Source organism: Cajanus cajan, chromosome 4, assembly GCF_000230855.2.
Source record: "Cajanus cajan strain Asha chromosome 4, NIPB_CcT2T_4, whole genome shotgun sequence".
In the NCBI taxonomy this organism is placed as follows: Eukaryota; Viridiplantae; Streptophyta; class Magnoliopsida; order Fabales; family Fabaceae; genus Cajanus; species Cajanus cajan.
Window position 1 is genome coordinate 52,787,416 of NC_138520.1, and position 22,712 is coordinate 52,810,127.

The window sequence follows — 22,712 nt, forward strand, 5'->3', positions numbered from 1 at the left end:
TACGTACATCCACAAATAAACAATAGTGCAAGAAGTGTGGGTTGAAAAATGCCATGGATAATTATAATGCAACGACCATTCGAATTGATAGATGATTAGACAATACTTTATATTTAAATATCCCTCCATATTTGTTTTCCCATACGCTCAAGATGGGTGAATACTGAAGAAGAGTCAGAAGAAATAAATACAAACAATGTAGCCTATTCAAACAACATTATTGATCATTCACTTGTTTCCATTTTAACTTGTACACTACCTTCTGTCACTTGTGAATAAGACATTCAAATCATTGAAGCGAAATATCTCGTTTTAAATATTTTGAATTGTTTATTACATAATCTTATTTGCCCTACAGCTTACAATGTCGGGAAGTAAAAAGAGGAAAATAAATAGAAAACAACAATATGTACAAAATTATGATTTAAGAACGTTTTTTTGTGCAATAGAGGGAAGACTTGAACTTGGACAGGTTGTGGCAAGTTTTGCTTTCTTCTGCACAGCTTTTTTGAAAGGCAAGACAAAGCCAACTATGACCTTTTCTTCCTTATGTTATTTTTTTGGTTACTATAGCCTTGAATCCGAAAGAGGGAAACTAGAACGGTTTTGCAATAATGAAAGTTTAAAGATTACAACTTACGGTTAATATTAACATGATGTTATTTTAAGCTAAAAAAGAAAAAAAAAAAAAGGATGTTATTCAAAATATATAAATAAATTGAATAATAAAATTGTGTATTTTATTTTGTTTAAACAAAAAAAAAACTTGTTATCATAATATCTATTTTTCACATTGATAAAAAATTACGTTAAAATGTTTTAATAATACAGTTTTTTGGGCGGAAAATATATAAATTATATTAATAACGTTAAATATTACATTTTTAATTTTTTTTTTTTTTTGTGTATTGGGCATTGATTGGTAAACCTGTATAAAATATTAGTTACCAAAACAATATAAAATCATCTTTAATGTAAGTAATCACAGAATTATTAACTTTTGATATTATATGAAAATAACTATCAAAATTTTAAGAGAGAAGTATTATCAACATATAATTGAGGTTGGATTAAAGAATATTTTACAAAATAAAAATAAAAATAAAAATATTAAATTTAAATACTATTGCAAATAATTACGTCATGTAGTTGTTAAACTTTAAATATGAATAATTTCTATTTATAATTTATGACATTTTAAACACGTTTGCATCGGTTGTGCTATCAGTGTATTGCGACAGCTTCACCCAAACGAAAGTAATTGTAAGCAGTACTGTAGAATACCTGCTTTGTTGACTCTTGAGTGCATTTGATTTTGTGGCACGACTTAATGTAATAGTAGTAATATCGTACCTTATGATTTCTCTCAGTCAACTTCTTTCTAGTATTATCAGTTAAAATTTATTGAAAATTTCTTGGAAAATTAATGGATTCTGCACCATAATTGACAAATCTCATTCTTCATTTAAAGATAAAACCCCTAAATTTATTATTTGCAACTAATAGTTAAAAAAATATTATCAAAAGTATTACTTCCTCCATCTTATAATAAATATCGTTCCAAGTAATTTAATATAGATAAAGAAAAATTAATAAATAGATAAAAGAAAAATAGTAATTTTACTAAATTAACTTTATGATTAATCTTTTTTACTCACAATCACTTTCTTAAAAAATATTATGAAAGGTATAAATAAAAAAATGTAATTAATATTACATTGAAAAATTAACATGTATTTATTTTGAAACTTATAATTTCTTCAAAGATGATACTTATTATGGGAAGGAGTAGAGAGAAAGTCACTAAGATTTATCTGAATTAAATCTCAAGTTAAGAATTTGGGGTGAGGTTATTGAAGGGTAAAATTCCATACTCCTTTGTGACATGGGAATGGGATCCAAATAAGAAGCCAGCAAGCTAGCCTCATGCTTGTAGTACCTTCAACAATTTGGTCACAAATCTCATTTAAAACCACAACGAGATTTTTAAGTTGCCAAGTTGAAGCACCGGACTTGCGAAAATTCCGGTTAGAAGGTGGCATCGGAGTCAATGGTTCAGGTGCGTTATTGGATTCAAAATCAACTCATTATTGGATTCAATAATGGTAACAATGAATAGCGGCATCTAGTGTGGTGATATAACTAATTCCATAATACTATAAACAAGACTGCCAAACATCAGAAATTGAGACTTCAAAACTTCAATGTATAAACCTCTCTCATCAAAAGAATCTGAACTCTGAAGAAGTAATCATTAGGAAGGGAAAAGATATAACAATTCAAATTCTTGGTAAGTCCTATGATCCAACAAACCATCTTGTCTAGCAAAAGGGCAAGTTATTGTTTCCTTCCTCTTCCTTTCTTGGTCGGCTGAGATTCCATTTGCTCTTTTCCAGTGACTTCTGATAAATCAACTGCAGAATTATAAGTAGTAGAGAATGTGAAAAGAAATCTCAGCACCAAATAGGAAAGAATATCCGAAACACAATCAATGTAAACCATAGACCAATATTGTACAGAGTGGTATCTTGTGTTTTGGTTTTGCCCATGATTTCAACTATTATCAAAATCGCATGGAAACAACCTTGAAAACATTTCTCAAAAGAATACGAACCTTTGACAATTTAGCTAACATGAATGTTAAGGAGAATACTTTTAGCTACATCATCACAATTAAGTAACAGCTTAGGGTAAAGACATACCATCAGGGCCACGGGCCATCAAAGCAAAGAACATATTGTTCAGTTTTTCCATCTTCTTAGCCTCTTGTGCTTGATCTGTCTTATACTTTAGACACTGACGGAAGTACAACAATTTGGTATTAGAACATGAGATTATGAGACAAATAATGCAAGAGGTAGTAAAGAATATACACCAATAATAAAATGATGCCTGTTGCGAGGAATATAGTCATTGCATATAATTGAATCATTAAGCAATAGAAGTTATATTCTTCTGCTAATTAAAATGAGCCAAAATCTCAGAGACTAGGAGACATATTGTGGCTAAATTAAATGTTCACCACCAAAAATTAATGAGAATTTACATGTATATTATATTATTGTTCTTAGAAATCTGATAGAATTATCTTATTGGCAGAGTTATCTACCACCTCAAAAGTAAAAGGGCATGCCAGCAGAAACAATAACGGATAACTTACTGCCTATCATCCCTTTTTAATGTGAAAAAAGGCTAAAAATTGTAAGTATATAATAATCATAAAAAGTTCCACTAAATTCCTAGATCTTGGAGATTCCTATAGATAGCAACATCATCCTTAATCTTAAATCTATAAGGCCAATGTAGCTCACAGGCATAAAGAAATTTCTAAAGCTTACTGTTTCAAGTGAAAAGAGAATGACGCATTGAAAGAATAGGTAATTACAAAATTAGGGCCTGTTAGTATTTCCATTTCCTATCATTCGTGCAACCTTGGCTTAGAAGACTAGGATTAGTTTCATCTGAGGGCCAGAATTTGTTTTAAATTAGAGTTGCTGTCCTATATAAGGGATTTTTATTGGCTGTAATAGAATCAGCTTGGACTTTTCCTAATTGTTAATCAGGAGACGGTCTTCTTTGGCTGTGTTTTAAATGTCTTTGACTGTTCTTCTCTTGTCCTAGCCTCTTACGTGTAACAGATCCTTAGCCTCCTATTCTGCATTAAATATTCTGAAGCAAATACAAATTGTATAGCTTCAAAAATTAAAACGAAAGCTCTCATAGTTACTATAAAATTATTGCATTAGTGTTATTTGACAATCTAGTAGGTTCAGGGAGTCCTTGATACCTTTCTCATTTAGGTCCTTCTAACAGAGAACATGACAAACTACATAACACTAATGTTGTTTCCAGTCTAATGAATCTACTCACAATTCATCAATATCCAAGCTATTGTTGGATTAGTGGTTTTGGTTGCGCAGAGGCTTTGAAATGCTTAGATATCTCCAACATGCCCCTCATGCAAGAGACTACTGGGCAAGTGTAGAGAATGTACAAGAGCATTTTACCTTGAACTCAAAGTCAACATAATTACGAAAGGGCTGAAGGGATTTAACTTGAGAGCACTTGGCTATAAAGGTTTTAATACCAATTCAAGAACCAGTTTCCTAAAAGCTTAAGCCCTTAGATGGACACTTAGAAATGGATTTATATTGTTGAGAGAAATGGTAAATGGAATAAAGCATTTCCTTGTGTATTGCAAAGCAAAAGATGTGTTTATATACAAAGTAGTGGGCCTAGGCCCATGAGATAAAACTATATCTAACATATATCATTATAAAATTAAGAGGAATGCTTACACACACTCTTTACTATTGGGTAAAATTCATGTTGGTGTTACTAAATAATGAGACTCGTTAAATAGCAGTTGAGAGTTGAGATCCACATTATTTACTGGATCCCACATAAATTTTCCCCAAATGTAGAGTGTGTTGGAAAGAATTTGTTGGTGCATTGTGAACATTTTTCCCTAAAATTACTAAATAGATAAAGCCAAAGGTGAAAGGAACATTCAACAAATCCATAACTTAATAGTCAGTTAGGCCATTCATCAGCCTTAGCTTAATTTTCATTCCAAATTATGTGGAAAAACAATAAGGCAATTCTCATGACACAGATGTTGACCCAAAAGAACGAGTAAACTAATTTAGTCTTTATTTTATAGCTTGAACAAGAAGCAAAATAGCATAGGTTTTAACAAAATGAGGCATTTATGGCCCCATAGGAAGAGTAGTCCATAAATCCTTATCCAAACTAAACAAGTAGTAAAGTGGGATAGTAATATCTTATAGTAACAATGGTAAAATATGTAACTTGCAAACTTAAAATCCCTAGATTACAAACCTCATTTTCAAATCACATCATCAACAAAATAAACTGTAGCAAGGTTGTCAAAATCGGGTTTCAATGTTTGAAGGAGGGTGGTGTATGATCATAGGATGGTAACATAAATCATAAGTTCTAACTAAATTGCAAAGAGTGGGTGTACAATCATAACATGAACCATAAGATCCAACTAAAATGCAAAACGTACACAGAAGAAAAATAACCTCTCTCACACACACATAAGAAAAATGAACTGATACACTGTAGATTACGTAGATATCCTCATATTGTCCACCATGAAATTAATGACATTGTATAGGTATCAAATTTTGAAACAGTCACACTATGTTTGGAGACAAAGAAACCACAATATTACTCTAGAGAACAACATTTAGTATTGAATAATCAAATTATGAAGTCATGACTCATGTCAATCCATATTTTCACTCTCAAACATGCACCAGAAGTTCCAAAATAAAGCTATAAATAAATTTCTTTTAATCTTTCTTTAAGAAAAATGAACAGATACCTGTCGGTTATCAGTGACCTTAAGTACCAACTTGCCATCACAGTGCCTGTACTTCATGACATACCGTGTCTGCTCCAATACATTTGAACAAATTTCATTTTTTAGAAGAGTTAATAGAACAGAGACAAGATAAATAACTTTGACAACCACGAAACTGAAATATAAAAATTCAATTTGGAATAGCAAAAAACTGAACATGAAAAGAGAGCAAAGGTTAGAAATTACAGGCTTTTATAAGCATAACAAAAACAGTCAGAAAAAATCTAATGTTCATGCAACATAGTATTGTACATGCTTGGGAGCTTATCAGGTTTGTTTCTAGTTATGAATCAAAAAAGAATGAAGTATGGAATTACAGAATCAGGATCAGCACGGAACAACTCAATGGATTGCTCCACGAACTTGTCCCACTCAGTTATATAAACCATTGCACCAGACAGAAACTTTGGAAAAAGGAGGCAGGGAAGCTCAATTGAGGGACTTCAACAAAATTTTGCCTGTTGGCAAGCTCTGGCCAACTGAGTTCACAGTTCACCTGCATGTCAATAGGAAATAAATGAAACTAAAAGCACCAATGTCACTAAATGGATAACAATACGAAACGTATAATGAAAAGTCAGAAACATAACAGCAAGCAGATGATTTTCATGGTATTGACAAAACTGACAAAGAAACAAATTCATAAGCATAGTCTCGCATCTCCTGATATTTTACATGAACATTATCATACAAGCACATTCATAATAAATTAAAAAAAATTATTAAAAAAATGCCGATAATAAACTAATTAACTTTGCAGAGAACAAATATCTCATTCTTGCCAATCTACAATTGAAAAGTCCATATTTTCACCTCAAATTCAACTCTTACTTAAAATCTATCAAAGCAAATTATTGCAAGAAACAATGCAAGTTCACCTATTAAGAGAGGCAACTACACAAGAGCAGTAACTCAAGCAGCATGAGTTCCCAACAGGCCACAGGAACTGCTTGATCCAAACCTACCCATACCAACTTAACTTGCACAGAAACACACACACACACACACACAGGCAATTAACTAAACCCATTTGATTGCAAAGGGGGAAGTAGCCACACTATCAATTGAAGTCCTCAGTACATGACACTCAAAACACACATGGAAAATTCCTTCTAACATCAACCTAGTTCATGCAACAACGACACAGCAATACCCATTTGAAAATCAACCGAAACCAAATTATTCATAACAAGAAAAACACGTCATCCGTTTCAGTCAACGTTGATCGAGGGCAGAACAAGGACAAGGAGATTCGATTACCACCACGAGAAACGAAAGGGCGCGATGAAAACCCTTCGGTGGGAGCAATTTGCGTGTTCTTTTCAATTCAATCCCAAGCTCCAAACCCGACAACTGTGAGCAATGCAACCGTGCTTTATGAAACTCTGTAAACTTTAGATCTGTTAAAATGAAAAGGAAAAAAACAATTGTGATATTTTAGAAATAAAAATACAAGCTTTAAAAAAAAATTAAATTAGCTTAGTACTTTAAAAATATTATTACTTAAGATTTTTAAATCATTAAAATTATTTATTGAAAATTAATGAAAAATTATTATTTTTAATTATATATGCCTACAAGTATTTTATATATTATGATTACTGTCCAATTATTTAGAGGCTTTCATTTAAAAAAAATAATGGAGATTAATAGTCTACTTTTTCTTTTATACTGAATAGCATGAAAATTAAAGTTTTATGTTGAGTTATATTTATTTAAATGAAGTGTTGTTTATGTTACTAGGAAATTAAAATAAAAATAAAAAAAGTTTGCAACTCATTTTTAGCATAAGGTTATATTTATTTAAATGGAGCATGGAAGTAGGTTATTTTACTTTATCAGAAAAAATATATTATTACAGCAACATTAAAAATCGAAGTTTTATGTCAATCTAGTTATCTTTATTACGTAATAATAGCAAGCTTTAGCAATAAAAATTAAAAAGTGAGAATATGAGTCAATCTAGTTCTTTTTTAGGTCCAATTTGCATTTGTTCGCAGATTTAACTGTCTGGATCATCCAAATTCACACTGAAAACGGACATTATTTGTCGTCTTAGTATATTTTTTAAAAAATATAATGTTAACAAAAACTAAAAAATATTTTTAAATAAATAATCATAATTTTTGATATTTTTTTTTATAGATTTTTATTTGTTTATTATGTAAATATTTATTTTATATAATTAAAATTTATAATAAATATATTTTTAATATAAATTATATTTCATCTCATTCTTATAAAATATTTTTAATTAAATTAAATAGATAGTATAAATAATTATATTAGTTGATATTATTAAATTTTTAAAGTAAAATATATCCCAATTTTATCATTTTTATTTATTATTAAATCTTCAGGGGAGAATGCAAATATTATTCAATATATCAAAACTTACTCAATAAATACTAATATAGTTACACCTCTTTTTATTATTATTATTATTTTTTAATAGTGTTATTATAGGTCACAACAACATCCTTTAATTTTTATTCTTTTTAATGATATAGGTTTGGATTATAACTACAATCTCTTTTTTTATTTATTTTATAATGGTCTCATTGTAGTGCACAACGAGTACTTTTTTTTTTTTTTTTAATGTTTGTAGCTATATTCTCTTATTTTATTTTAACTTTTTAATTATGTCAATTTGGAACATAAAATATTGTACGTATTACTATCATAAATAGTTTGTATGTTAATCGTGAATTATGGTGTATGTGTAAGAATATAGTTGACTTTTATTCTAAAAATCATAATTGAGGTAATAGATTTTTGTATTTTTTACTTTCAAAAAAGAGCATGAGAGTGAGAATGTATGTGATTATATAAGCAAAAAAATAATAGTAATAAAAAGAAGAGAGTGTAGTTGTAGCTCACAATTATATAATTAAAAAATAATAAGGAATGTTGTTGTGGACTACAACTATACCATTAAAAAAAATAAAAATAAAAAGGTGCAGATGGATTTTGATTATGTACACTTAGGATTGACCATTTTAAAGTGGAAAATATTTTGAAAACAACCAGTTTGTTTTCAAAATTGTTCCATAATGATGAAAAAGTGTTTTAAGAGGTGAGAGATAAAAAAAAATTTAAATTCTTTTCTTATTATCTAACTATAAGAAGTACATGTTCTCACAATCTTTAACAAAAGCAGAAGATGAAATATAAGAATAATCTATATGTATTTATAAAGAAAATAAGTCAATTTGTAATATTTTTCATCTTCATATTTTTTTTAGACAATTTTATCCCTAAATCTTTAAATAATAGTAATAATAAAAACAATATTGAAAGTTACATCTATTATCACCATTTAAATAAGTTAATCACTCCTAATCACTCAAATTGTTAACTATCTATTTTATTACTTAACCTTAATTCTTTTATTTTATTTTATTTTTTATTTTTTAAATAAATTATAGATGCACAAAGTACCTCAACTTTTCTAGTATTTTATAAAAATTGTAGTGTTTTATAAAAAATTACTATTTCATTGTAAATTGTGCCTTATAATAAAAATTGAAGGGGTATTATAATTAAAATTTATAACAAATAAATATCTTTAAATATATAATTGTATTATAAATTTTCCATGAACAATTTGAATTCTTATATAAGATTAATTTTTTTTAAAAAAATATTAATTTATTTTAATTTAGTGATAATGATAAAAGAAAGAACATTAAAAGAAATATGTTGTTAAAAAGGTTAAAATATACAAATAAATTAAAATTTGAGATGGTTTAGAGGTAAACTTTTTAGTTAGTTTACAAATATAGTGTGTGAAATGTACAATTTTTTTTTTTCATATATCACACATATATCATTATTAAAAGTAATCTTTTTTGAGTCAAATAAGTCTACAAGTATATTTTTGGAAGAATTTACCATATTTTAAATATACATTTTAAAGAGAGAAGAGAAAGAATGTTGTAAATGTCTAATAATAGAAAAAGTTCATTGTGAAGTGTTAAAAAGTATTGAAAACACATAAATTTTGTACATATATACAATATACATCAAAATATACAAAGTATTGAAAACATAAAATTCTATCGTCGATCAAGCGTCTATACACAAGATACTATATTAGAATAGTTTTAGAAAACTAGGTCATTTCCAGCATGACCCTCCACCATGCAAGCCATCTAGCCTAATTCTGCCTTACTCCCATGTCAAGTATGATCGTCACAATCCAACAAAAAAAAAAAAAAGGTAAACTTATGAAAGAATCAATATAACAACATATAAAGAAATAACAACCTCATTTCATCAACATAAACAAATTAAAACAATAGGTTAGCTTTCCACTTACAACATAACATTATCTTAAAACATCCACCACTGAATCACGTAAACAACTAAAAAATAATCAACTAACAATTGATCAACAGGTAACAACTAATAATCAATTGGTAAATAACTAATCAACTTCAAACACAATTGAACAACTTAAACAATTGATGTGTTGTCGCACATATCAACCATAGAGATCTCCTACAATTGACATGATTAATCTAAGTGGCTTGATCCTATCAATCCACAATGACTAGTGTAAAAAACTAGAAACAATAGCTAGTTTATCAAACTAGAAACAAGTTTTTATCAAGCTCAAGATGAAAGATAAGAGTGTAACTTGTATTTTGTTTTGTGTTTTAAGCCTCTTTAAAGAAAAAAGTGCAAGTTGTATCATATGTTATGTGTTTAAAGCTTTGTTGCTTTGTGTTTTGTGCTTGATAAGTAACTTAGGCTTTTATCTCTATCTAGATGATGATTAATAATTAAAATAAGTGTTAGAATTGATTTGTAAAGATAAATGGTACGAAAATTTGATATATTAAATTTTCACTTAAAAATAATCGATTATTTGCTCTATTTTTTAATAATCCGAGGAGCAGTTGCCATAATAATTGATTATTCAACAAAATAATCGATTATTTTATAAACTAGTTTTTGGAATAAATTATTACTCAAAATAATCAATTAAACTATTCTTGATTGATTTATCGATCTGCTAAGAACAAAATAATCAATTATTTATATACATAATTGATTATTTCAGTCAGAAAACTTATATATATATATATATATCATGTTTTACACTTAGAATAGAGATACTTAAATCTTTGTGATATCTTTTTCAAAATACTCTCTATGAAACATTTTTCTTTGCAATAAGAGATTCTTTAATCTTTGTGGTAACCTTAAGAAAGATTTTAAAAATTAAATTGATCATCATGTTCATGGAGTAAAAGGATAAGTTTTTTGGTTGATTCACCTACTTTGATACGTTTTGTACATCAAGTGAGTTCATTTCCTAAACTTTTATATTGGTTGTTTTTCTTAAGTAAGTTTCTTAAGAAGGGAGAATCTTGTAGTGGGGTGCTACAAGTGAATGTTTATGTAAGAAGTGGTTTCTTTAATAGTGTAGTAGTGTATTGCATGTGGTGTTGTAATTGTAAAACTTTTGATTTTAAAGATTAGTGAAAAATCTCAATTAGGTTGATTAGGAATTAAATGTAGGTCACAAGTGGATATATGGCTGAACTAGTATACATTGACTGTGCATTTTTCTCTCTCCTTATCCTTGACTTTACATTCTTGTAATTTTGTTTCTATGCTTGTTGTTATGTGTTGTGAGGCATAAACAATGCATATAAAATTGAATGCATTCAATCTTGCATTGAATCTAAACTTAGTATCCTATATACAATTATAAATCAATACACTTCTTTGTAAAGATTTAGAAAAGTTTTTCAAAACCAAGATAGTTGTACAACAAATTTTTAACCAACCAATTTACTCCCCTCTTGGCTAGGACATCTTTTCTACCAACAATGATTGATATGGTGACTAGAATTGGTTTCTAATTATGTTTCTCCATTCACACTAGGAAAGTTTAGTACTACTGTTCGGATAGAACAACTTGGGTGTGAGTCTACCATGGCCTTAGCATGCATGTCTAAGTATCATATGGAATTAGCCTACTAACGACCCTCCAAATACTACACACATTTCCAATAATTAATTAAGGATTTTACCTCTCAACTTCATATCTTCCTCAATTTTGGTCATTTATAACATATATGACTCGACCTGACCTTCATATGATTTTATATTGGTCACTTTTAATTAGTTTGGTTCGACCTGACCCTTATAGTATTACACATAAAATTTAGAAGAGACAACTTAAAAATAACTTATTCAAAAGGCAACGCACCCACTTAAGGGTTTTCAACTTTGACTTCTCTAAGCAACACAACTTATATTCACAAAAATGGATATTTTAACTTTTAAAAAATCTTTACTTTAATCTAGTTTTTATGTATAACAACTTAAACATGCATCACATATATAAACAATCATGATCATTTAACTTTACTCCATACAACTTCAACAAGAAACTTTCAACTTAAGCAACTTAAGATTATAAACAACTTTCAACTTTAACAACTTAAATCAAAACTTAAAATTTCAACTTTAACAACTAAAATCATCATCATACATCATCATAGTTCAATATATAATGAACTACATTCAATCTTCACCATACATCATGTAAACAACCAGTTCAATAACATAAGTTGAGAAAATTATGTTAAAAAGGGGGAAATAAGCACTCAAAGTGTCCAACAACTAACGCAAAATGATTGGAATTTTTTTGGAGCACCCAACAACTAGCTTAGAACAAATGAAAACAACTCAAAATGCTTAACAATTTGCTTAGAGTGATTGGAATTTTCTCTAAGCAAACCAAGTCAAGAAACACCTCTAAATGGTTGCATTAACTTACTCTAAGTAAGTTCTTACTCTAATCTAACAAAATTCGCTTTGAGCATCCAAAATTTGCTTTGAGTGAACCAAGTCAGAGACTCCCCCCTCCCCCAAAAAAATGGTTCACTTGCTCACTCAAACAACTCCATGAGCACTTTAAGTGAGTAACCCATAAAACTTATGAATTCAAGAATGAACCTAGCAATCTCGAGAACAACATATTAACTCCAACATCCTCTCATCCAAAACAAAAATTCATGCATGCAACTCAAAACCCATCATCTATTAACAATATACAAATCAGAATTGGAAAGAAATGCAACATGTAACAACAATACATAACAAGATCATCAATTCCCCACCTTCACCAAGAAAACCCTAAGAAATGAAGAACACCAATGTTCTACCCTCAAATTCAACTTGAATGTTTTCCAAAGCATGAATTGACAAATTAAAAACAACAATTACAACTTAGAAAATCAAACAACAAACTTTCCTTACCTCAAAACACTTAGAAAAACATGAAATGGAAGAAAAGACAACAAAGAATAGAGGCTTTCTTGAAAGCTTGTCGTATGACTAACTACAACCTTGATTCTTAACTTACTAGCTTGAATCCACCAATCTACCTCTAATACTCTTAGCTATAAGGTTTATGTGAAGTTAGAATTAGCATATTAAGGACCTATCTAGCTCCATAGCCTATCTCTCTAGTTTCACTTTAACTTTCTCTAAGACACGAACTTATGAAGTTCACATCTTAAGAAAAATATTTTATACCTTTCCCTAAACTTGGTTAATTAAACCCTAACTAAACACAGCTTCATAAACAATTTAACCCTTAAGGATCCCTTGAGTTCTAAAATAACTACCAACTCAACATACCAACAATTAAACTACACATCTCATAAAATAATTAATTAATAAAGCATATAAATCATGCAGTGTTACAAATGACATAGAGATAATTTGATATGTATGTTGTTGAGATAAATTTGGAAATAAGTAAAGAAGACCAAATATGAAAATAAAAATAAAATAAGGATAATTTGATATAGTGTTAAGATAAATTTATTGGCTAGCTTGCAATGATAGTATGAGATAGTGACGGGTTTAGAAATTTTAAGTTGTGATGACAACTCAACCAAATGTATAAATTTATGATATCAATAATCTAATATAAAATAGAAACTAAAAAGTGATGTTATCAGTTATAATATATAATCAAATAATTATTTAATTATTTATCTCTCATTCATTTTCTCATCTTATTTTTTATGATATTCATAAAAAAATATCTTTTTTTTAATGAAAACTAGAGGAAAAAGAGACACATCGTACCTCTTTCTTTAAAAGAAGAAGGAAAAATAATTTGTTATTTAAAGTGTGAAAATTTTAAATACTACTAAATATCACGATCAAGTAAAAATAGGGGAGAGAATAAATAAATAATAGACAAACTAATTTAAAGATAGTTATAAAGATAAAATTGTCCAAAATTTGTATATACCAAAAATAAGTATCCCTTTTATTGATAGTATAGATTAATATTATATATATTATAACAAAAATGAAGCACTGACCTTTCGATAAATAATTATCTTTTCTTAATTTTTAATTATATGTTGTTTGATAATTATTCTATTTACTATTCATTATGCAATAATTAATTTGATAATTTTTCCTAACTAAAATAAAAAAAAACAATTAAATAAATACATTAACCACTATAACATATAAAATTAAAAGGATTCAAAAATTAAAATGAAAACAAAACAAAAAACTCAAAACAATTATTTTTAATAAATTGAGTCATATTATCTTTAATTATTGTAAAGCGACCAATTTTCATTAAAAAAATATACTTTATTAATAAAAAAAATTAAAGATAATTTTGATGGAAAAAAGTGAAGAAAATTGTTTATTAAAATAAAAAGTGAGTAAACTATTAATATATAATATATTAAATATATAATGTGGGGTAAATAAAATATAATAATAATAATACATATAAAAATAAGGAGGTGTGAAATATTAGTGGGGACATTTGTCTCCACTCTCTTTATTGTAAATCCATCTCTAACATGTGAAAAGCGTATTTTAAAGAGAGAAGAGAAAGAAGATTGATAATGACTAATAGAAAAAAGAGTGAAAGTGACATTCTTTAGGTTGTTTATTCTAATTTAAAATATAAAAATAAATTAAATAAATTTTATAATAAAATATATTAATCAAATATAAAACAAATATTAAAAAAAATATGTAGCCAATTTATTAAATGTGTGTCCCAGGCCTTTCTAACTTTGGAGCATGTCTTGTGGCCATTGTTTGAGAAAATTTCTTTCCGGCCAAGATGGACCCATGATACTTGATCTTGTGAAAGGAACCAAGTCTTTTACGAAATTTTTGAAATAGAAAATTACCCTAACGTACTTTTTTTAATTTTCGATTTCTCTCTATTTTTTCGGGTGAGCAAAGTTAATTTAGTTACTTTGAAACTGAGTTTTTGGAATGGAAGTGGTCAAATTCATTTTTTTCTCGAAAATGGCATTTAGCCAAAGACATAGAAGCCACAAAGGACCAACAAGGTTTCTTCTTATCATTGAAGACACCCACAACATACCTATTCCCAATAGGTTTCAATCCAGTAAAATCAATAATGTCGAAAAGTGTGGAGCCAACAAAATCACTAGGAAACTCTAAGGCGCGAGTTTCTCTATTCCAACAAAATAGCATTTGAGGGTTGAAATTTCCTATATCAAATTTACTCAATTGAATAAAATTAAAGATGCCTAACTTTAAGTTCGAATAATGGTGTATAGCTATAAAGATAGCATCGAATAAAAAAGTGTACACCAAAATTACCCCATGAAAAGTTTTTTTCTTTAAGAAAAAAAAGTTATATGATTATGGTGATTTTATATTATCAAAAAAAGTGAAAATTGATTGAAGGGGAAGATAAGGCTTTTTTAAAGATAAAAATGGTAAATAAAATTCTATTAGAATTATAAAAATAAAATGAAAAAAAATTATAAGTTCAAATGTAACCTGAAATAACATGCAATTTAATTAATGTGACAAATTTTCATTAATAATATATTGAAATTAAACTATTTTTACATCATATATTTGTTGGGGTAAAATTGTGAAAGTTTTGAAGTGCTCGAAATATTCTCAAGGATTCTTTCGACAATCGAAGAAGAGCGATTACAAGCAGTTTAGGGAAGTTACCCATGTTGCGTAAATGACGAAATGGTTACATATCACATGGTACCTCTGCATAATAATTGTTTCTTGAAGTAAAATTTGAGGGTCCCGAAGGAATTATTCGATAAATCAAAAAATGTAGAAGACGGTTGTAAGAAGTTGATAGCAGTTGGGAATAGTTACCCACATCACGTAGTGTAGGGCAGTTATATATCAGATGTGAACTAATGTGAAATAACCACCCTTCCCTAATTTCTATAAACAAATGAGGTAGACTCATTCAAAAAGAGGTCAGAAATCTAATACTTACGTGCTTGTATGCACTCATTGCCCGCGTTCATGACTTCCGTGCACAAGACAATTGAGTATGGTTTCTCGGCCACTTTCTTTTCTTGTTAGTTTTAGTTTTAGGATAGCTTAATTTAGCATAATTTATCTTTTCTGTTTCATCTCCGAATCCTTAGACTTTGTAATTTACAAATTATTTGAAGTAAAGGATATGATTTATGTACTAAATGTATATGTTATTCATTCGATTTACTTAAATTTCTATACACACGGATAATGTTTCATGATAGTTGTTGAGGAACATCTGGAAATCTTTGCATGTTAAAAGACATTAAAATTGAATCGCGACTAGTTCATCTTGTTAATCTCTTATATTTGATGGATATGAGCTTCATTCTGAAAAACTTGTTGCATGCCGAGATGATACATAGTTGACATATACTGGAAATCTCGTACACTAAACATATCTAAATTGAAAATTTTGCTAGTTCGAATAAAAAGGATCCACTAACGAAAATTCTTGCAAACAATGTTATTCTAAGAGTTATTACTATTTAAAAAAAATCTCAAGAAAATTGATCATATATTATTAGTTAGAATTTTTCTATTTTTCTCTCATGATATATTTTCTGTTATTATCAATTACTTTTTGTTAGTTAGTTAGCATCAATATTTTTCTGATAAGAGTTTGTTAGCTTTCCTTTTCTCAAGTGTTGTATATATACAACAGAGCACATGTATTTTAGACGGGCGGATCAAATAAGCAAATTGATATTCTTCATTCTTTGTGCATCTCATTTTTGAAACTAATATGGTATTATCACTGTAACAACCTTCTTCACTCTTTTTCATGCCATTTTCTTTCGATTCTTGCTTATCTTCTTGATCGACCATGGCGAATTCAAGCCAAAACAATTCATCACCAGATCATCTAGTAAATCTAGCAAATCCACTATACCTTTATCCCAGAGAAAATCTGACACTCATTTTTGTTTCTCCATTTTTGACTGAGAGCAATTTCCATCAATGGCAACGTGGCATGATGGTTGTTCTTGAAAAAAGAACAAAGAGAAGTTCATTACTGGTCAGTTTCCATGTCCTCCAATCACCGATCCCCTTCATGATGCCTCACGTAGATGCAATTGCATGGTGATGGCATAGCTTACGCGATCCATGAGTCCGTCGATAAAGTAGTTTGTGATTTGGATGGATATTGTAATTGAAATATGGAAAGATCTCAAGGATCAGTTTTCTCATTTGATAAATTTTGCGTTGCTGATCTTCAGGATCATATCCAAAATTGCAAGCAAGGTGATTCTAGTATTTCTAAATATTATACACACTTGAAAATTCTATGGAAGGAAATTGAAATATCTAGATTAGTTTTAATTTGCACTTGTTCCCCATGTTGTTCCTGTGGACTTCTTCAAAAACTAGAAAAAGATAGGGAAAATGATTGTGTCATTCCCTTTCTTTGCGGTTTGAATGATGAATATTTGCAAGTGCATTCTTAGATCATGATTATGGATCCAATGCCATCAATTGTCAAGAGTTTTCCATGATTCTTCAACATGAAAGGGAGCTTGTTGGTAACTCTTCCAAACCTTCTTCTCAGGATTCTATTGCTTTCACTATTTCTCATAATGATCAATCTAAAAACAATAGCAAAACTAAAAATACTACCACAATGAACAAAAATAACACAAATTCTAGCAAACCTCATGGAAGGAACAATAAATATTGTGAGCATTGTAAGAAAACCAATCACACAATTGATACTTGTTAATTATTGGAAGATTGTATTTCCTGCTGGATATAGAAAATCAAACAAAGGTACTTCTTCTGGTTCTGCTGCTTCTGCTAGCTTGGTTGAAGTAGCTTTAGACACAACCTCACATCATCCTAACTTGGTTGAAAGTGCTAACCGTGAAAAAATTAGTTTCTCAAAGGAACAGTATCAGACTATCATGGCTCTTCTTCAAAATTCTAAAGACAATTCAGCTTCTGTCAATCATGCTCAGACCTCAATTGTTAATCATTCAGGTGATGTTTCTTGTTCATTTTCATGGATTTTGGATAGTGGTGCTACAGATCACATTTGTCCATCTAAATCTTTGTTTAAATTTCTCAAACCCATAAATCCAATTACCACAAGATTACCAAATAATGTCATTGTCAATGCTAATTTTTCTAGAAGCATTCTCCTTGGAAAATTGATTCTTGTCAATGTTCTCTATGTACCAGATTTTATTGTTCATCTTATTTCTATTCCTCGACTTATTTCCGATATCAATTACATGGTTATATTTTATGATATGCATTGTTTAATTGTGCAGAAATCCAATTTTTAAATGATTGGAGCAGTTAAACAATGGAATGGCTTATTTTACTTGCAAGACTCAAGTGACTTGGACTCACATGAATCTTTTTCGAATCATGTTTTTCCTTCTTTAAATTTTTCAGATGTAACTACTACTGATAGTTCTATGTTGTGGCATCTTCGATTAGGACATACTTCAAACAAAGTGTTAAAGCATTTGTATTCTAAATACAATGATATTATTTTTAATTATCTTCAACCTTGTGACACATGTCATTATGCAAAATAAAAGAAAATTTCTTTTCCTGTTAGTATTAACAAAAGTTCTAGATTTTTTGAACTTATCCATGTGGACATTTGGGGCCTTATTTCCACTACTTCTATGGATGGTTTTATATATTTTCTATCTATTGTAGATGATTTCAACAGGTTTACTTGGATTCATTTAATAAAATCTAAATCTGATGTCAAATTCATTCTTCCTTCTTTCATTCAATTAATTGAAAATCAATTTGCACTCAAATTACAGAGAATCCGATCTGATAATGGTAAGGAATTTTCCTTAAATGATTTTTTATCTACAAAAGGCATATTTCATGAAACTTCATGTGTTGAGACTCCTCAACAAAATGATATTGTTGAAATAAAAAATCAATACTTGTTAAATGTTAGTTGTGCCTTATTGTTTCAAGCAAATTTACCAACTTGTTTTTGGTCCTTTGTTGTTAGAAATTCCACTCACATAATTAACATTTACCTACTCCTTTTTTAAAACTTAAAGCTCCTTATGAACTTGTGCACGATCATGCTCATGTTTTAAATACTTTAAAAGTATTTGGTTTCCTAGCATATGCTAACACTATTAATTCTGAAAGAACTAAATTTGATAAAAGAGCTTAAAAGTGCATTTTTTTGGGTTTCAAAGCTAGAACTAAAGGATATATTTTGTATAATCTTCAAAACAAGTCCTTTTTCATTTCTAGAGATGTTATTTTCTATGAAAACCATTTTTCACATGCCACTAATTCTTTAATTGCCCAATATAGACACTACAAGTAGTATTATTGACACATCCCAATTTGATTCTCTTATTCAATTTGACACTATTGATTCAACTATTCCTACACAGAATATTGAATCTATTTCTCATCATTCTATCCAAGTTACTGAGCATGCTGCAAGAGTCTCAACAAGGATTAAAAAGCCTCCTTCATGCTTAGCTGATTATCATTGCCCAACAATAGCTTCATCCAATGTCACTTATAGTACCAAACATCCTTTACATTCTTATATTTCTTATTCTAAGTGTTCTAATTCCCATACTTCTTTTTGCTTATCTGTATCTAGTACAATTAATCCCACTTCCTTCAAAGAAGCTAGTAAACTTGATTGCTGGAAGCAAGCCATGTTGCCGAATTACAAACTCTAGAGAGGAACAACACTTGGTCATTGGTTAGCCTTCTTCCAGGAAATAAAGTTGCAGGATGTAAATGGGTTTATAGAACCAAATACAAAGCAGATGGTTCCATTGAAAGACATAAAGCAAGACTTGTGGCTAAGAGTTTTACACAAATAGAAGGGGTGGATTTTTTTGAAACATTTTCTCTAGTAGTCAAATTAACTACTATACGATTTCTTCTGTCCATTGCAGTGTCTTCCAGTTGGTTTTTACATCAACTTGATGTTGATAATGCATTTTTACATGGTGATCTTCAAGAAGAGGTTTATATGAAGCCACCACCAAGATTAATGCTTCCTTCATCAAACCTTGTTTGAAAATTACAAAAAGCTTTATATGGATTAAAGCAAGCTAGTCGACAATGGAATGCAAAATTAACTTCTGCTCTAATTCAATTTGGTTTTACTCAAAGTTCAACTAATCATTCTCTTTTTGTAAAGCATACTACTGAATCATTCACAACACTTTTAGTCTATGTCGATGATATAATGCTTACAAGTAACAATCTTTGTATGATAGATAAAGTAAAAGATTATCTTGATAATCAATTTCACATCAAGGACCTTGGTGAATTGAAGTATTTTTTGGGCTTTGAAGTTGCACAATCTAATAGAGGATTGGTCTTGAATCAAATGAAATATTGTCTTGAAATTCTTTTTGAATTTGGACTTACTGGATGTAAACCAATCAATTCTCCAGCACATCCTTCTATTAAACTAAATGAAGATGAAGGTGATCTTATCATTGATCCCACTAGTTTTAGATGATTAATTGGAAAGCTTCTATACTTAACTAATATCAGACCTGATATTAGTTTTGTTGTGCAGCAGCTTAGTCAATTCATATCTAAGCCTAGAACTTCACACTTATAGGCTACATTTCGAGTTCTTAAATATTTGAAGAATGCACCTGGTACATGACTCTTCTATCCTGCTCATAATCCTCATAGAATTCAGGCTTATTCTGATTCAAATTAGGCCACATGTTGCATTACTCGCAAGTGAGTTACAAGATACTGTATCTTTTATGGTAATTGCTTAATTTCTTAGAAGTCTAAGAAACAAAATACTATTTCTCGAAGTTCGACAAAGGTAGAATGCAGGGCACTAACTTCAGTGACTTGTGAACTACAATGGATTAAGTGTGTTGTTGATGATTTATGTCTTGCAATTCCCCTTCCTTTTCCTTCATTTTGTGACAAACAATCTGCCATACAATTTGCTAAAAATCCCTCTTTTCATGAAAGAACCAAGCACATCAAAGTAGATTGTCATCTCATACGTGCAAAAATTCTTGCAGGTCTCATTATTCTTTCACATGTTCCATCTAAACATCAACTTGCTGATATGTTTACCAAGTCTTTGTATCCAGCATCGTTTCAAGCTAATGTGTCCAAGTTGGGCTTAATTGATATCCACAACCCACCTTGAGAGAGGGTATTAGATTTAGAATTTTTCTATTTTTCTCTCTTGATATATTTTCTATTATTATCAATTACGTTTTGTTAGTTAGTTAGCAACAATATTTTTCTGATAAGAGTTTGTTAGCTTTCCTTTTCTCAAGTGTTGTATATATACAACAAAACACATGTATTTTAGACAGGTTGATCAAATAAGCAAAGTGATATTCTTCATTCTCTGCGTATCTCATTTTGAAACACTAATATATATCAAATGTGATTTTTTTTATAATGAAATGAGTCTTAAATCCGTTAACATACTTATTATTTTTTGTTCTAGTATGTTTGGATGAGAAAAAGAAATATAAGTAATAAATGATGTTTATTTATTATTTCATATGGACCCTTTTGTCCCTTTTTATTTTATCAAAACATTTAAAGTGTTTATCCTTTTTAAGTATCAAAATTTTACTAATTGTATAGTGTTTTCTTTTAATTGATTTTTTTTTTGTTTTTATCATTCACAATTAATAACTATGGACTATCACTTTTATGCACAAAAATAATATTTTTTTCTTTAAAAAATATATAAAAATATGAAGTGTCTCGCTGATATTAATGATACAATAAAAAACATATGTTCTCCATGTTTGACACATGTAGATAAGAGTCCGAAACATATGTTCAATTTTTCCAGGTGTGGGTTCGAATCCTTTAGAAGTCATTTTACTTAGGCAACCCTCCCTGAAAATGAAAACTCCTCTAGAGGTGTGTTTGTAGGCAACACCACACTTGTTTTAGCTCTTTTTATATTGAAAAGTGAAAAGTTTGTTCAATACATATAAAAAGATTTTTCAAACACATACCTAAAAGTTACTTGAATAGTTATAAGGCTCATGATATATACACCTCCTTTTCTTTATAAGTATACCTCCTTTTTTAAAAAATTTATAAAATATTGTAGTTTTTTTTTAAAAAAAAAATTCTAATTTTACACTTCTAACTTTTAATTTACTATTTTTTTCTTTTTTTTCACACACTTTTTTTTTAATTTTCACATGCTACCAAAATAGATGTGATGAAAGAAAGGTAAGGGGATATATGTAAAAATTAAAAAAGGAGGAAAGATGTGTGAAAAAGAAAGTAATAAATTAAATATTGTAGATATAAAATTAAAAATTAAAAACAAAAAAATTAAAAAAATTAAGAATATTTTAGAAATTTAATTATTTTTTAAAAAAAGGAAGTGTACTTATAGAAAAAAAGGAGGTGTATATATCATGAACCTAGTTATAACTAGATAGAATTGCTTACATTTCGAGCCTCTAGTTGCAACCCAAGCCCAACATGCTTTCTTTTCGGTGTAGAGCCAACATGTAATAGAAAGAAACTCGGAGTTGCCTCCTTACTCTACAACCACTTTTAATCACTAAAAGAATACAGATATAAGAATAATATAACAATAAAAAAAATAATTTATTCTATTTCTTTTTTTATCCAATGACAATTTTGCTTTATTCTATAATTATACACCCAAATAATAAAATGAAAATTTTATTTTATTATATTCCATTCCTTTATTTTATGTTAATTCACTCCATTCCATCCCATCCCCCTACCCAAATCAATCCAAAGTAACACATTGCACCTATTAGAAAATTCTCACCTTAAAACTAAATATGTCTATCTCCTTTTTTATGTCTTATTTACTTTATTGTTTTTTTTTTTTTGAGGGGAATTTACTTTATTGTTACTGTTATTACTTAAATATAACATTAATAAGTTAATTCAGGCATGACACTGTTAATCTAATAAATGTTCTTGGAGCACTTGAGTTGCAACAAAAAAATATTCTTGAATAATAAAA

General features: G+C 28.9%; 1 protein-coding gene across 1 annotated transcript; it reads right to left on the minus strand.

The window, feature by feature from the left end:
* Positions 1-2,185: 2,185 nt before the first annotated feature.
* On the minus strand, positions 2,186-6,790 carry LOC109814293 (signal recognition particle 9 kDa protein). The gene is made up of 5 exons (XM_020378681.3): positions 6,653-6,790; positions 5,710-5,888; positions 5,354-5,422; positions 2,703-2,796; positions 2,186-2,414 (listed from the first exon to the last, which is right to left on the minus strand). The coding sequence occupies exons 2-5, from the start codon at positions 5,779-5,781 to the stop codon at positions 2,338-2,340; spliced, it is 312 nt and encodes a 103-aa protein (XP_020234270.1). The 5' UTR covers positions 5,782-5,888; positions 6,653-6,790; the 3' UTR covers positions 2,186-2,337.
* Positions 6,791-22,712: the final 15,922 nt, after the last annotated feature.